Source organism: Heteronotia binoei, chromosome 3 (genome assembly GCF_032191835.1).
Source record: "Heteronotia binoei isolate CCM8104 ecotype False Entrance Well chromosome 3, APGP_CSIRO_Hbin_v1, whole genome shotgun sequence".
In the NCBI taxonomy this organism is placed as follows: domain Eukaryota; kingdom Metazoa; phylum Chordata; class Lepidosauria; order Squamata; family Gekkonidae; genus Heteronotia; species Heteronotia binoei.
The window spans coordinates 142000441-142018115 of NC_083225.1; the positions used below are offsets into that span (position 1 = coordinate 142000441).

Below are 17675 nucleotides of genomic sequence, written 5' to 3' on the forward strand. Positions count from 1 at the left end.
ACTGCACAGAGACCACAAAGAAGATTCTTAGATTTGCTGAATCCTTCTTGTGTCTATGCTCTTTGTCATGCTTGTGGCCCTTGCCCTCCCTGTGTTTTGTGGCAGGGGTAGAGGCATCTGAGTCTAAGGGCAGGATTGGGCATTTTTGCACCGATTAGTTGGCATTGACTAAGGGTACAGTCACTGTTGAAACCAGAGTCAACACTGAGGTGCGATCTGAGTCAGTTTAAGGCTCAGCCATATTTGGCACAGAAAGTGCCAATTTGAGTAGTGCAGTTCAGAGTCTCATGGCCCAGTTCTTTAGGATCTATCTCAAGATGTTCAGGCAGTGAGTGCAGAGGCAGGTGTGGTGGTTATCATGAGGCAGAGGGAGTGACCGTCCAGCAGAGGAATCTTACTACCACACTTCAAGCACCTTTTAAGAAACATTCAGCACTTTTCCATAAGCCAAAGGCAGGGAAAAGGTGTCACAGACCAAAGAGTTCGTGGAGAGTGACAGGGTGGGGTAGAGTCCAACCCTACTGGGGAGGGCGCTCAGTGAAAAGTCCACTACCATCTAATATTTCTTATTTCCTTTAGGTATTATAGACTATAACAGTCCAAAACAAGAAGAATAGAAAGAAAAACCGAGAAGAGTACAAAGTATTGACCAAGTTGAAGAGGAAGATCTTATCCACACAGTGGTCAGAAAGGAGCTGGCAGGATCCTCCTGTCCTCCCTAGTGAGCATATGAAGTGGAGCCTCCATGCATGGCACAGGGAAGGGTGCAAAAATCCTTTCTACAGGCTCGGAAGTACCCATTGGGATTGGTGCAGGTGCACTATATCCCATGGGTGTGAAGCACAGACACCACAAAGAAGATAGGTAGGGTATAAATAAACAAAATATAGCTGAAGATGGGAGACCGATAAAAGATAGGTTGGTAAATGGCTGAGAAGGAGAGAGTGAGGCATGAAAAGGGGAGAGGGACATGGGGATTGCTAGAAGGACAGGAAGGGGAAATAATGTGAGCAGGGGTATACAGGGGAAAAGCGATGGACCCTACACAAGTCTTGAAGGTTTCTTTCCACATTAGTGGGCCTGTTCACACAACTCTGCCATAGTTTTCCTAGGTAGAGGCTATTGGGGGCAGGAGGAAAATCTGATGACAAAGGGACAGAAAAAAGGCAGGTTTGATGTTTGGTGGGAAGGAGAGAAGGAAGTAGGAAACAGGGAGAAGCTTTGGGGACTATAGGGAAATAAAAGGAAATGGTAGTGGAAGGAGAAATGAGAAACCCCTTCCTCAAGTCCTTGTGGGTTTTTACTTGTAGCCCCTAATCCTACTGTGCATTTTGTTCTTCCTCCTCCTCAAGTCACAACTGACTTATGGTGACCCCATAGGATTTTCAAGGTAAGAGGCCTTCAGAGGTGGTTTGCCATTGCCTGCCTCCACAACCCTAGTATTCTTTGGTGGTCTCCCATCTCAATTCTAGCCAAAACCAGCCCTGCTTAGCTTCTGAGATTAGACTAGCCTGGGCTATCCACATCAGGACAATGAACATTTACTTGGGAGTAAGTCCTGACTCAATGGAATGTATTTCTAAGCTCCCTAAGGCTCTTTTTAATCTATCAGTTTATAATGCAATAAATGTGCATTTATTAATAATTTGTTGCATTGCTTCCACCTGATAATACTGCTAGGTGATAAATTAATATTTCATAGCACTCAAACTGTAAGAATTTCAGTTTCCCCAAGTCAAAATTTCTACTGTTAAGTGGAAAGTTAGTTTCATGGGAACTCTTATATCACTAATGACAAGAGACAAATCCACTACCACCCACAACCCACTACCACAAAAATGAATAGATCATTTTTACAGGAGATTTTTGAAAAAGAATGCTTAAAAATGTTTTGATGTCATTGGTGGTTGTATAGTACCTGAGAACACTAACACAGTTCCTTCTTCTTCCACTGCCACAGGATTTTCCTGACCGTGAAAGAGCTAGTACACAGCAAGTATAGTATTGTAAATAAATTCTACAAACTCAAGAAGACTTAATTTACTTCAATGATTTCAGGGGGCTGAAAAGCTACTTGTGTCAGTGCAGAATCATGGTCAATGTCTTTTTTCTTCTTAATTATATCAGAAGGCCCTAAATTACAGTACTTCAAAAGCACTAGATGTCCTAGTAAAAGTGTTGTGTGTCCATGGCACTTATTTAAGCAATCTTTAGAATACGAAGGCACCTTTTAAACCTGTTTGTCTTATATGGAACAAAAATGCATATGTAAGGGAACTGGGAAACGCAGAAAGAAAGAGAGAGAGAACTTTCATATAGTATGTATCAATGTAAACTGCAGTGAACTTTAGAGATTTCAAAGTGAGCAATATTCTTCCCTCCTAAATGTATTCCATTACTGTACAACATTGATCACACACAATAAAAACCACATTAAAACTATAATAACTACATCTACAGTAACAATGGCATCCAGATTATCTTGTACTGATAGGCAATGTGCTTCTGAATTCCTTTCAGGACACATTCACCTTATTAGTTGAGAATAAAGCCTGATCTGAGATAGGCCTATCAGATTCTGTGCCTCTCGAGTATAAGATGGAATGTTGTAAAATGGCTTTAAAAATTCTTATAATTTCTTTTGCATCTGTAAGTTGTGAGTTCTTAACTGTGTGGCTTGGTCCTACAAAGACTGCAGGCCCAATGGTTAGACAAGGTGAATCTTGACTCTTTGTGCCAAAGTGGTAATTTATGCTTCTATAAACAACAATGCTAATTATGACTGTACTATTGCTCTGCCTTCCAGACCTTGGCAACCAGCATCATTCAGCTTCTCTTCTCCAAATGTATCAGTAGTAATTAAGCCCCAGGATTTTAATACTACCTCTGCCAACTGAAACAATGCCGATGTCCCACACTGCTTTGTTAATTCAGAAGGACCTGAATGGGATGTACTTGATGAAATCTAAAGTAGAAACAAAGAAAGTAAGGGATGAAGGGAGATAATATCATAATGTCACTGATAAAATGGTGCCTTTATGCTCAGCACAAAATGTCAAAGGAAATTTTTAAATTCTACAATAACACATTTGGAAGAACAATTTAACTACATGGTATCCAAACAGACAAGTATGATACAAATAAATATTATGTACATGAATGTTTCCTAAAGAGTACAAGAGAAGTACTTTTAAGTGTGGCATTCAATTTCTGGGGTAAACATTACTGAATTATGTCATCACTAAGGAGACTTGTAAAAACATAGGACAAGTTTTTTTTCCTTGGGTGAAAACTGACAACATCTTTGCTTATTGTCTAACTTTAAGTTAAAAGAGCTGCATCAATTAGTTCTGCTGTGAATAGCAGTTAGTTTTGATTCCCTTATTTGCATTTGGAAGGAGTGGCAAAATGAAAAACAGGGAGCCTCTTTACCATTTTGAAGCAGCCCTGTGGCGCAGAATGGTAAAGCTGCAGTACTGCAGTCCAAACTCTCTGCTCACGACCTGCGTTCGATCATGGCGGAAGCTGGGTTCAGGTAGCTGGCTCAAGGTTGATTCAGCTTTCCATCCTTCCGAGGTTGGTAAAATTAGTACTTAGCTTGCTGGGGGGAACGTGTAGATGACTGGGGAAGGCAAACCACCCCATAAAAACGTGATGCGACGTCACCCCAGAGTCAGAAACGACTGGTGCTTGCACAGGGGACTACTTTTTTTTTTTTTAACCATTGCAATTATGTAACAAAGGACTGGCCATCTTGATTTTGAAATCTGCTGTGCTGACCTGTGCTTATATAATGCATATCTTTTCTGAGTACAAATCAATCCAAAAGCTGAGTACAGATCAATCCAGAGTCCACACTTTTTTGGTGCATAAAACATTTCAGACACTATTGAAAATATATTGTTGCAGTGTAGATACTTGGGTGGTATGTGAACCTTCTCTCCACATTTTTCTCTGGATTGCATTTATAATTTATCTAACCTAATCTTGGCTGCAATATTTCCAGGTTAAGACAGTCAAAAATGATAGATTGGGTCCTTAAAAAAACGGTCTGCAGCATTTCTCCTCCCCCTTTTACTTGCTCTATTTTTTGTATGTGCGTGCTGAACACATAGCCTAAAAATTAAGAGGTTTAGATTTTTTCCTCCCTTCCTGAAAATTTTACCTACACGTGAATTTATTTACAAAACTGATTAATCTTTCAAATGGTTTTATGCTTATCAGTAACAAGTCAGTAATTTCTCCAGTGCCTTGTTGCTAAAGACATTTCTGGTACTCACTCTGTGCAGTCCATACTAATCGCAGAATATTAATAAAGCACTCAGTTTTTAGACAAAAAGGAGACTTTACCTCTGCCAGCTGGAAGAGTGCTGACTTCCTACAGTGCTTTACAGGTTCAGGGTTCATCAACTGTGAAGTAATTGGAAAAGATTTAAATTTCAAGTAAAGGTAAGGAAATGCTAAGAAACTAAAATGTCTCAAAAGGCTGATATTTAATGGTGGAGACACAGATAGGCAGGAAGGAAGTTGTCTTTCAAAACATTTTAATTCATCATTATCAATGTAACATGGTTTTCACTGTAAATTCTAAGATTCCAACTTCCTTATTAGCTACATCTTTAGCTTTGAAAAGTGTAGCCATTGGGCAAACAAAAAGGTGATAAGCATACTAGGACTGCAGTGAAGAACTGTGTGTGATTGACAGAAGACTTTTATGCCAGGGCTAAAGTCTGTCCCTTTATAAATGACACATACACTTGATGGTATCATTCCTTTCACAAAGACTCAATATTATTCTCTCCTGCTGTGAAATGAATAAAGAGAAAGGGAACATATGAAGAACACCCAGGCTGAACAAAAATGCTGTCTGGGATGGCTGCCAAGAATCCTCATGCATCTTGGGCCCTGGCACAATGTGCATTATCGCACAAGACTGTTCCACTACTGGATTTTTTTGTGTGTTTACAGGCATTGGACAGCTTTTACGGCAGTCTGCTATCGACAGGTTAGCTCTTGCAAAGTACAGCAACACTTCCATGAGTAGCACAAAATACAAAGAGTAGCACAGACAAAATACAACCAAAAAAGGGGGGGGGGGATTTTTGGGACACTAAATTTGCCAAAGATGTCTTGAGGGGATGGTAATGTTTGTACTAATAAATGCAGCACTGGAAGCAATAGGAGGAAGATTTAAGATCCTACAGGCACTGTGAAGTGTAGTAGCTCCTTGCCATCTTCAGAATAAGATCACTTTTTCTCTGGTAAAAAAAGATGTGAGTCATTGTACTGAGTGCTGTTGTAAGTGCTTGGCCTGATACAAGAGAATATCCCTGGTGAGTAAGCGGAAGACACTTTTTAGCACTCAAGTAGCTCTCTCTAAATTCCCTAATCTAAAGAAAATTATTGCATTCTGCTTTGAACAAAAAAAGCAGTTTTGTTCAGAAAGGATTTTCTTGCATTAAAAAAATACCTCTGTCTGAACAGTAGAGAAGAGCTTTTTAAGTTCCAAAAGAAATCTTCTAATTTTTTAAATGACAAAATTCTAGTTTCATCAACAAGTACATAGATGGTTTTCAGCAACTATGTGCTTCTAGACTACTGAAAGAAATAGCCCTATACAGAAAGATCTAACACTTTCCTTGTGTGTGCATGCTATGCCTGATACTCTGGAACACTGGTTTTCATGCTGAGTTTGAAGGAACCTACATTTCCCTGGAAACTTTTTAGGGCTTCTTATCAGCAAATTGGTAATATTGTGGACAATCTGCCCTGAACAATAGCTTCACCCATGATTGCTGATTTAGTTATGTTTTCATCCCATACTTCTTCCAAGGAATTCAGAGTGAACATAAGAGGAGCCATGTTAGATCAGACCAATGGCCCATCCAATCCAACACTCTGTGTCACACAGTGGCCAAAAAACCCAAGTGCCATCAGGAGGTCCACCAGTGGGGCCAGGACACTAGAAGCCCTCCCATTGTGCGCCCCCAAGCACCAAGAATACAGAGCATCACTGCCTCAGATAGAGAGTTCCAATGATAAGCTGTGGCTAATAGTCACTGATGGACCTCTGCCCCATATGCTTATCCAATTCTCTCTTGAAGCTGTCTATGCTTGCAGCCGCCACCACTTCCTGTGGCAGTGAATTCCATGCGTTAATCACCCTTTGGGTGAAGAAATACTTCCTTTTATCAGTTCTAACCTGACTGCTCAGCAATTTCATTGAATGCCCACGCGTTCTTGTATTGTGAGAAAGGGAGAAAAGTACTTCTTTCTCTACCTTCTCTATTCCATGCATTATCTCGTAAACCACTATAATGTCACCCTTCAGTTTCCATTTCTCCAAGCTAAAGAGCCCCAGGTATTTTAACCTTTCTTCATAGGGAAAGTGTTCCAAACTTTTAATCATTCTAATTACCCTTTTCTGACCTTTTCCCAATGATATAATATCTTTTTTGCGGTGCAGTGACCAGAATTGTACATAGTACTCAAAATGAGGCCGCACAATCTATTTATACAGGGGCATTATGATACTGGCTGATTTGTTTTCAATTCCCTTCCTAATAATTCCAAGCATGGCATTGGCCTTTTTTATTGCAGCTGCACACTGCCTTGACATTTTCAGTGAGTTATTTACCATGACCCCAAGATTTCTCTCTTGGTCAGTCTCCTTCAAGTCACACCCCAATAACTTGCATTTGTAATTAGGATTTTTGGCCCCAATGTGTGTTACTTTGCACTTGGCCACATTGAATCTCATCTGCCACGTTGACGCCCACTCACCCAGCCTCGACAGATCCCCTTGGAGTGCCTCACAATTCTCTCTGGTTCTCACTACCCTAAACAATGTAGTGTCACTTCACTGCTTACTCCCAACTCCAAATCATTAATGAACAAGGTAAAAAGCATCAGACCCAGCGCTGAGCCCTGCTGTACTCCACTGCTTACCACCCTCCACTCTGAAAATTGCCCATTTATACTCACTCTGATTCCTATTAATTAGCCAGTTTTTGATCCACAAGAGGACTTGTCCTTTTACCCCATGACTTTCAAGCTTACTAAAGAGCCTTTGATAAGGAATTTTATCAAAAGCTTTCTGGAAGTCAAGGTAAACAACATCTGTTGGGTCCCCTTTGTCCACATGCTTGTTCACCCCCTCAAAGAATACTAACAGGTTAGTGAGACTAGGCCTTCCCTTACAGAACCCATGCTGAGTATTCCTCAATAATTTTTGTTCATCTATATGCCTACTAATTCTCTCTTTGATAACGGTTTCCACCAACTTTCCTGGTATTGAAGTCAAGACTAACTGGCCTGTAATTTCCTGGATCTCCTCTGGACCCCTTTTTAAAATCAGTGGTGACATTCGCTACCTTCCAGTTCTCAGGAATGGAGGCATATCTCAATGAAAGATTACATATTTTTGTCAGGAGATCCACAATTTCACCTTTGAGTTCTTTCGGAACTCTTGGATGTATGCCATGCGGGCCTGGTGACTTATCAGTTTTTAATTTGTCTATCAGTCATAGGACCTCCTCTCTGGTCACCTCAGTTTTTTCAACACCCCTCCCAAAATCAGCAGTTCTGGAGTGGGCAAACACTTCTCATCTTCCACAGTGAAGACGGAAGCAAAAAATGCATTCAGCTTCTTAGCCATTTCCCTATCCTTCTTCAGTAAGCCTTTACCCCTTGGTCATCTTGGTGGTGGCTTCCTACCTCTGTTCTTTTATCCTCAAAACAACATGCGGCTGAGACAAAGTTAGGTTCTGGGCAGATTGGGGAATTGAACCTGGGTGTCCTTGGTTCTAGTCTCTCTTACCACTATGCCACATTGACCTGCCACAAGAACAGCTTCAGATGAGTGTGGGGAGTACTCTATAAAGCACTCTCATTTAAATAGCTCAGCAGCTGGGCTGATTAGGCTGGACTGACACCCTTGGCAAGTTGAAAGCATACACTATACCAAGCCTGTAATACAAGATAATGCCCACATGTGAGATGCGAATGAAATTTTTGAGGGACAGATTAATGTGGAAAGGTTTGAAGACCTTATTTCTATGCCCATGGTTCCCAAAGTCTACTTTTGGGCTTCTAAGTTTTGTTCCTCTTAGAAACTGGTTAATATTGAATCTGCTATTTTTATTTGCCCTGACCTGGATAGCCAAGGCTAGACTGACGTCATCAGATTTTGGAAGCTAGGCAGTGTCAGCTGTGATTAATACTTGGGAGGGAGACCACCAAGGACATCCAGGTTCACTATGCAGGTTTGTAAGGAGGCAGGCAGGTGTATATGAATAAAAGGTTGTCTTCTACTATTTCTTTTACCTGCCCCAATAAAAATAGATATGTCAGCAGCTTTGTTTGCTTGTTAATGAATCTTGAGGAGGTGCAAACAGAATTTCTCAAGCTTAAGGAGAATCACTCTACTCTAGGCCATAAAAACAGCAGCACTGAGACTGTAGTTTGTAATTCAAGTTTCAAGAGGGGAATTAGCAGCATATATCAGTTATGGCAGGGGTGGCCAACGGTAGCTCTCCAGATGTTTTTTGCCTACAACTCCCATCATCAGCCCAGCCAGCCAATGGTAGCTCTCCAGATGTTTTTTGCCTACAACTCCCATCAGTCCCAGCCAGCATGGCCAATGGCTGGGGCTGATGGGAGTTGTAGGCAAAAACATCTGAAGAGCTACCGTTGCCCACCCCTGAGTTACAGCATGAAACAAGCAGATGTTTTATTAGTAAATTTATGTTATCAACAATCCTTTGAATACTTGTAAAGGGCTGTTATTTTACCAGCACTTATCCTTGTGGCTTATAGACAGCTGGCATTTCAGAACACACACACTCACACACTCCACTTCATTCTCAGGACTCCAAGGCCAATAACAAAAATTTAAAACACATTCAACACCCCCTCCACAACTAAGTAAATTACAGAATAAATATATCATCATAGCAGATAAATGAAATGGTTTGACTGAAACACAGATTTCCCAATCCCAAATTTGCTTCATAAAGTTAATGTAGCTAATAATAATTATTATTATCCTAGCTGCTGAAGTGGGATGTGGTGGAGAATGAGAACAAAGGGGGGGAAAGCTGGCTGGAGAGAATTGGTTGTTAGAAAAGAAGAACTTTGTCATGCCAAAGTGGTGCAATACTCATGTTTTCTGCCTTATGCTCAGGTCTGCAATAAGCCTGATGTCTTTGCAGGGGTGTCTGAATAGCCTGGAAGTGGAACTGACAGGAGAAGAGTGACAAGTGCAAAATGAGTTAAGCATCCTCTCACACAAACCAGTTCTCCCTTACATATATATTTGGGTGGTATGCTGGTCTGCAGTAGAATAGCAAGATTTGGGTTCAGTAGCATCTCAAAGACCAACAAGATTTCCAGAGTATAAGCTTTTGAGAGTTAAAACACCCTTCAAAAGTAGCTTTGACTTTTGGAAGCTTATACCCTGGAAAAATTGTTGGTCTTTAAGGTGCAACTGAACTTGAACATAAAGTGTAGCTTCTTAGGTCCTTTTTTGAGGGCTGGCATAGGAAATGATCCCATTATGCTTACATGGAGCTTATTACTAGAGAAGCATTCAGACTATGCAGCAAAAGTAATATTCAAATCAGCCCAGTCTTACCGTCTGTAATTAAGTTCAGAGCAATAACGCTCAAAAACTGAGTTGACAACTGAGTATAAGGTTGTCATTACAGTGGATTCTGTGGCAGTGTTGTACTAGCATAACCTCCTGGATTATTTGCACAGATTCAACACGGAACAAGAAAAACTGCATTAGCGCCCTGTTACACAGAAGACTACAACACTTTGCTGTTATCTTGTCCTTACAGCCCATTAAATTAATGGGTATGACACAAAAATGAGATGTGCAGGCAGCTAAAGCTTCTTCTGCTGTCTCTGCAGCAGCAGTTTCTAATAATGAAAAGTGCTCTTTAGAATAATTCATAGACAATGGTAGAAAACTGAACCCCTTTAAAGGTACTTTATATTTTACCAAGATATTGCTATTCAGAGATAAGTTCAACACAGAACCACTGATTTTTTTTTAAAGGGGCGTCTGTGTGTGTTCTAAAGATCCATCTTATATAGTCTAGCTAAGGGAATGGGAACTAATAGAAAAGATGAAACTGTCTTAGCATTTCAGTTCCCTTTTGCTTGACTGCAATGTGGGGATTCTGCTAAAAGAGGTAACAATACTGACTGGATTGCAGGAACCTCAAGACTACCCAAAGGATAAAAGACAAACAGAAATGGCACTACTTCAAATGAAAGAGGACTAAATAGGCAAATTGCTCATATGCTCCATTAATACAAACTGTGTAAAAAACCAAGTTGTGGAGAAAATAAAAAATACAGTAGGGGAGAGGAAAGAATAATATGGAGAATTGGTACAAAATGGATATAAGGAGTATGTAGCAAGATGAAACATAGGGGCTTTTGCACGGTGACTATTTGCAAGTGGATTCTGCAAAGCATGTGGTTTAGAAACTGTGAATGCACCCACAGAGTAGACAGGGTAGAAGTTTCTTGTAGCTAAAATTCTAGTTATGTTTTTAAACCACCAATTCTAAGAGGGCAGACAAATTTCTATACCCGTTATTTCAAACGGACAGCTGCCTTCCAGGGTGTCAGATAAGGATATCATGCCAGCTTTGTTATCTACAGAAGAAGATGATGTCATGTTTTAAATAATAAGCAGCAGCATTCAAACTGTGGCTTTTAGTGCCTTTACTTGCCATTTTTCTATATCCTTTCCTATCTTCTTTTTTCATGTTGAAATTGTTGAAGCTTTATACTTAAAGTTTTGGCATATGTTTTTGGGAAAGGAATATCACTAACTGTATTTTGAGTCTTCTTCTATGTCTTGTTAGAAGCTGCTTTTGTTTTCCAACCCCGCCCTCTGCCCCCTGGTCCACAGAATTACACAGGTTACAGCTTATTTCAAACATTAACTTTAGGAGCATCAGCATTATATTTGTTTGATTCAACATTTAATTTTTCATATTCCCCATTATAGGAAACGCCACTTTCTGCAGTACATTAATAAATACCCCCCATTGTCCACCTTCATGCCTACTATTCTTGGCTAATGTATACCCCCTCCTTTGTTCTCTTTTGCATCTGGCACTGGGAGCTCCCTCAAAACACAGAGTTTTCATTCAGCTACTGTGGCTATTGACCACTGATGGAGCCATCCTCTCTGAATCTGCCTAATCCTTACAGTAAAACCATCTATCTACTCTAGTGCCTATTGCTCCATCTTTTGGCAGCAAATTCTATTATGTGCTGTGTGAAGACTATATGTACACCCTCATGGTTTGGGGCCCATACCCCCAATTTCAGAAGCAGAGAGATGGCTGTGATTACTAAGCCATAAAAAAAAAAATTAGAAACAGAATTCTAGATTAATGCATCATAAAACTTTATCCTTTAACTAAGAAGCTCCTGTTGTTTGTATTTACAAACAGTAAATATCAACATTTCTCACTGTGGTGATCAGATTACTCTTGAGTCGGGGGTTGCCAAGTCCAATTCAAGAAATATCTGGGGACTTTGGGGGTGGAGCCAAGAGCAAGGTTACAACAAGCATAACAGAGCAGCAAAGGGAGTTCCAGCCATAACATTTAAAGAGACTTGCATATTTTTTAAATGCCTTTCCTCTGTTGGAAGTAATGAAGGATAGGAGTACCTTCTTTGGGGGCTCATAGAATTGGACCCCTTGAGCCAATCTTTTTGAAATTTGGAGAATGATTTGAGGAGTGGCACTGGATGCTATGCTGAAAATTCGGTGCCTCTATCTAAAAAAATAAAACAAAAAAACAGCCCTTCCAGAGACCCACAGATCAATTATTATACTCTATGGGAATCAGTCTCCATAGGGAATAATGGAGTGCCCAGCAGACATTTCCCTCCTCGTCTGCTTTCTGATGACCCTGAAGAGGGAGGAAGGGACTCCAAACTGGGGGATCCCCTGCCCCCACCTGGGGACTGGCAATCCTACTTGAGTTCTCTACTGTTCCTAAACTCAGTCGGTATAGTGTAAGTGTTGTAAATTCAACTAGATTTACTCCCAAGATAGTGTGCATAGGCTTGCAGACAGTTAACTTTAATCACTTATTGGCTGGATCCAGTATTGTGAGGAGGGAGGCCTTAGACTGTAGAGCAGGGCTGTCAAACGTCTGGCCCTCAGGCCAGAACCATCCGCCCAGGGCTTTAATTAGGCCTGTGGGGCTCTTTTCTTCCCCTCAACCCTCCTGTTCTTACCTTTTGAAGTTCTGAGGCTGCCTAAGTTCCCAGCTCTTTCTGGCTTGTCTTTGCAGGCTGAAGCAGGAAGCAATTCTGGGCTTGAAAAGCTGCAAGGAAAACGTGGAATGGATTTTCCATTAAGGTCTCTGTGCCCAGATATAGTCTATCTGGGCACAGAGACCTTAATGGAAAATCCATTCCACGTTTTCCTTGCAGCTTTGTCTGTGCTACAATGTATTTTAATGGAGAAGGCTCAATTTCACTTTTCAGTGTTTATATGGCCAGTTGAACCTGTTCCTTGCTGGAGTTGTGTGACCTTGCAAATAAAGGGTTGATGGTTTGAGCCAGAATGTCTCTGCTGAATAGACTTTAGAATTGATGCCACAGTCAAAGGGTGATATTACAGTAAAGAGCCATTGCCACTCTGAGTAGACCTGGGGCTGGGGAGAAGCTTGCAATGCCCAGCCATTTCATGTTTTCCTAAGCTCAGAGCATTTTATATTTTTGGTTTATGTTTTTAATTTCTGCTGTGATTCTTGTGCTTTTTCTTGATGTTTTATTTTTTAAAATTGCTTTGCCAAATCCCACTATTTCCCCACCTTTCCATTTTAAAGAAGACACTGCAAAAGTTTTAAACGTGTTTGTATTTTAAGTAAAAAAATAATATTTTTAATTGTGTTTCTCTGTTTCCTTTATAAAGTTTATATCTCTGATATATACCTGGCATTACATTTTATGAGACACATGGCCTGGCCCCACAAAGTCCTAGTCATGTCACAAATGAGTCCCTTGTAACAAATGAGTTCAACACCCCTGTCCAGAGGATAAAATCACCCGTCACGGGGAAGTTTCATGTCCACACCACAACTGCTTCTAAGTGCCTATTGCTCCATCTTTTGGCAGCAAATTCTATTATGTGCTGTGTGAAGACACATAATAAAGAACACATTTCCCATATGGACTACTCAGGGCTTTTTTTGTAGAAGCCCAGCAGGAACTCATTTGCATATTAGACCACACCCCCTGATGTCACCATTGCTTCACACAGAGCTTTTTTGTAGAAAAAGCCCAGAAGGGATTCATTTTCATATTAGGGCACACCCCTAACACAAAGCCAGCTGTGTCCCTACTCAAAAAAAAGCCCTGGGATTACTGATTATATTCTTCAAACACTTAAACTCACTATGCTATGTGCTTAGTCTGTTACAGCATCAGTATTACAATGTTTGAAAAATTAGGTGTGAAGTCTGCTCAGTCACATCTCTTTATATTCTTCTTCAATTTTTTTTAAAAAAAATCAAAATAGTCATACCCCAGAAAATGTTAATAGTGCCGAATCCTCATTTTCTTTTACATCTGAAGGGACGTCTAGTTGTGATGGACTTGAAGAGATCTGATTTTTTTTTTTAAAAAAAATAACACTGAATATTAAATTGATATCAACACAATTCATTTTTACTTCATCTGAAATGTCAAAAAGCTTTTCATGCTTCTGATTTCTCTGGACAGCACTACAGAGAAGTTGTTTTCTTTGGAAACCAGTAAATAGTAAATTGCAAAAAACAACAACAAAAACCCCTCCAAAACTCAACATCACTTCCACTACTAAAATCTGTGACAAGACCTAGCATGACAACCAGAACAAAGAAAGAAGGATTACAAAGGAAATAGCAAAGAATCTACCATACAGTTTTACAGCTAAGTCAAAAAGCTTTGATCTCTTGCGTTGACAGAAAGCAAATTATGCACACAATCTGGAATGTTAGTTGCACACAAAGCACTAAAATCATCCTTTTTCTACCACGCTGAATGAACTGTAGATGGAATTAAAATTTCCTGATCAAGATATGCAATATTATTCTGAAGATGCTTATAGTAGCACAAATTGCATAGATTTCACATGGCCCTTCTTACAATAAATGAGTTTAAGATAACATCCTTATGATTCGGTTGGCTGATTCTTTTTTAATCACTAAAACATTTCCATGGAATAGTTCAAAATTTTATCCGGCAAAAAGTAAATGTGTGGTTAAATCATTCATTTAGAAGACTGATTTTCTGGCAGCTTTGAAGAAAATTGAAGGTGTGAGTTTGCCAAAGTTACATATTTATTCCATTTATTTCAAGGAGACCTTATCTTGGCTTTTCTTTGGTTTGAGGCCTCAAGATGCATTAAAATAAATATTAGAATATATAGCATATTCAGTAAATTCAGGCTAAACAATATGTATATTACAACTGTATACCCAGTTAAAATTTTTTACTTCCACCACCAAGTAAATATTGGTAACTCTCACCTAATTGCATATAAGGAGTAGATATTGTCTGCAGGTAACCAGAGAGGAAAGCTCATATAAAATAGAGAGCTGTTTATGTTTTTCTTTCATGTCATAGGTGGTGGCAAAATTACTAACGTATGTTTGCATGATACTGTCAGGTTGCCTTAACTGTTTATGTATCAGTAATTTCTGTGAATGTATTTACATTGCAGGGTATGCCACTAAAACAAAGTTATAATAAACAAAAAGTGTAAAAGTGTTCTTAGAAACTTCTGAAATGGTTCACACATTCACAGATATCCAGGGGAGCAGAATTTTATAACCTCTCTTATATGCCATTGCTATCTGAACATAATAAACAAATGGAATAACTGTACAGTGTTTTTTCCTTAATGCTTAGTAGATCTAAGAGATTATTATGAAACCTAAAAGGAAAAAAAGACTGTAAGGTATCATGGCTATATTTAAAGAAAAAAACATTTAAAAATATTTTAAATACCGTATTTTTCGCACCATAAGACGCCCCCCCCCCAAAAAAAAGTGTAGGGGGGAAGTGTGTGCGTCTTATGGCGCGAAGGTACCAGTACCTAGGGGGGGCGATCCGCTGCCTCCGATCCCAGTGCTTCCTCCGTGCCTGCCTGCCTGGCTCCAGCTCTGATGCTTACAGCAAGCGCCAGGATCGCTCCCTCTGCCCTCCGATCCCGGCGCTTGCTGTAAGCATCAGAGCTGAAGCCAGGCAGGCAGGCACAGAGGAAGCACCCGCCCCCTCCGCAAACCCAGCGCTTTGCAAGCGCTGGCTGTGGAGAGGGCAGCGTGCTTCCTCCGTGCCTTTCTGCCTGGCTTCAGCTCTGACGCTTACAGCAAGCGCCGGGATCGGAGGGCAGATGGAGCGATCCCGGCGCTTGCTGTAAGCGTCAGAGCTGAAGCCACTCAGAAAGGCATGGAGGAAGCATGCTGCCCCCTCCACAGACGGCGCTCGCAAAGCGCTGGGTTTGCGGAGGGGGCGGGTGCTTCCTCCATGCCTGTCTGGCGTCAGCTCTGATGCTTACAGCAAGCGCTGGGATCGGAGGGCAGAGAGAGCGATCCTGGTGCTTGCTGTAAGCGTCAGAGCTGGAGCCAGGCAGGCAGGCACGGAGGAAGCACTGGGATCGGAGGCAGCGGATCGCCCCCCAGGAGGAAGGTGCGTCCTATTGTCCGGCGCGCCTTATGGTGCGAAAAATACGGTAAATATATACAATAGTGCAATTCATCAAAAGGAAAAGAAGAGAATAGATTGGATTGGATTTATTCCCTGCCCTTCACTATCTGGACGAGTTTCAGAGCGGCTTACAATCTCCTTTCCTTTCCCTTCCCCTCCCCACAACAGACACCCTGTGAGGTAGGCGGAACTGAGAGAGCTCTCCCAGAAACTGCTCTTGAGAGGAACAGCTCTGCAAGAATTTGTGACCGACAAGATCACATCAGCAGGTGCATGTGCAGGAGTGGGGAATCAAACCCGGTTCTCCCAGATAAGAGTCTGCACACTTAACCACTACGCCATGACTAACAATGTGACATTGTGTAACAGGATTTATCTACAACTGATTGGCGCTCCATTTATTTTAATGGGATTTAGCCAACTCTTGTTGGATTATGCGACATGCCTAATGAGTACATTGGGCAAGTCCTATGATCATAGAGTCCAGCAAATTGTTGCACTGATAAAAGGGAATTTCTGCTTATATTTGGTAGCATCCTACAGGCTTCCTCTGGTATTTCCCTGTAATAATGAGGTTTCCCCTGTTTCTATGAAGGCTACTGAGCATTTGCAGCACACAAGAAGTCCTTCCACTAGAGAAAACCCATCTACTAGCACAATATATCGGGAGGGGCAGCCATTATACAAAGTTTACCTCAGCAAACTGAAACAATGGTGACTTCAGACAGCCTTTGGTAGAGTTTGATGCATCAGAATGGCATGTACTTGAAGAAACCTGGAATAATAAAAAAAAATAACAGGAAAGAAAATGTCAGGGGCAAAAATTTCTTTTCAACATTTGTGACTGAGAGGCGCTGTCTGTTAAAATGAAGAACCCCAAAAACTAGAGAGAGAAAGTGGGGCTCCTATTCCTAAATACCAAATGGAGGCTGACCAGAAACAGGCCAAGAAAATACTTCATTCAAAATAGAGTAGACCCAAGAAACAGTTGGTTCTGGTCACCACCTAAAGGCTCCCTCTCAGCGCGACCCCTCCTATCTAAGGTTGCCCTGAGCCTGACTTTGGTGGGGAGGGTGGGATATAAAATAAAATAAATAATATCTCTTCCACCTCCACCCAAACAGGATGCATAATAGTGGGGACTGCTGGTAAATATTGCTCACACCCTAATCCTCATCTACTGATCAATAGCCTCTCCCTCTGGATCATTAATCCCACCTAGCTATTTCTGTTCACCCCTATGATAACGCCCATCCTGCTTTGTTTGCCCCATTGAGCTCTTTTCTGAAGTGTCAAGCCCAAATTCGTATCAAACCACCCAGGTACACCCTGATCCACCCTTTTGGAAAAGTTATGAAAATTATAATCTATTATTCCCAACCAGGATCCTTTCACAAGGACCATCATTGGGCTATTAAGAACGATAGCCAGAGAGAGAGCCAGATTGGTGTAGTGGTTAAGTGCATGGACTTTATCTGGGAGAATTGGGTTTGATCCCCCACTCCTCTACTTGCACCTGCTGGAATGGGTCAGTCATAGTTCTTGCAGAAGTTGTTCTTGAAAGGACAGCTGCTGTGAGAGTCCTCTCAGCCCCACTCACCTCACAGGGTGTCTGTTGTGGGAGAGGAAGAAAAGGAGATTGTAAGCCGCTTTGAGACTCTGAGTGGAGAGCGGAATATAAATCCAATGTCTTCTATAGAGTTATTAAAAGGTCCTCCACCTCTCAGAACTCCATATAACCCGAGTGAACACCCCAGGTCAGTGTGCATTCTGTAGGGCGCCATTGCCAGTTTGTACCCTCCATTACTCCTGTAATTAGGTCTATAGGGCTTGCCCTTCTCTTTGATTTTCCTGCTGAATGGACGTCTCCTCTTCTGGATCAGGTGAATATCACCCTTTTCAACGACCCCTCAATTTCCCTGTCGATAACATCTACCCTT

The 17675-nt window shown here is 41.1% G+C and overlaps 1 protein-coding gene across 6 annotated transcripts in view; it reads right to left on the reverse strand.

Annotated features, from left to right (window-relative positions):
- BBX (BBX high mobility group box domain containing) overlaps positions 1 to 17675 on the reverse strand; it is a 201832-nt gene that overhangs the window by 34349 nt on the left and 149808 nt on the right. For all 6 annotated transcript variants that reach the window (XM_060234546.1, XM_060234548.1, XM_060234545.1 and 3 more), the window contains 4 exons: positions 16430 to 16510; positions 13571 to 13651; positions 4351 to 4410; positions 2885 to 2965 (listed from right to left, as the gene is read on the reverse strand). In XM_060234546.1, coding sequence (XP_060090529.1) covers positions 2885 to 2965; positions 4351 to 4410; positions 13571 to 13651; positions 16430 to 16510 — 303 coding nt within the window. The remainder of the gene's footprint in view (positions 1 to 2884; positions 2966 to 4350; positions 4411 to 13570; positions 13652 to 16429; positions 16511 to 17675) is intronic.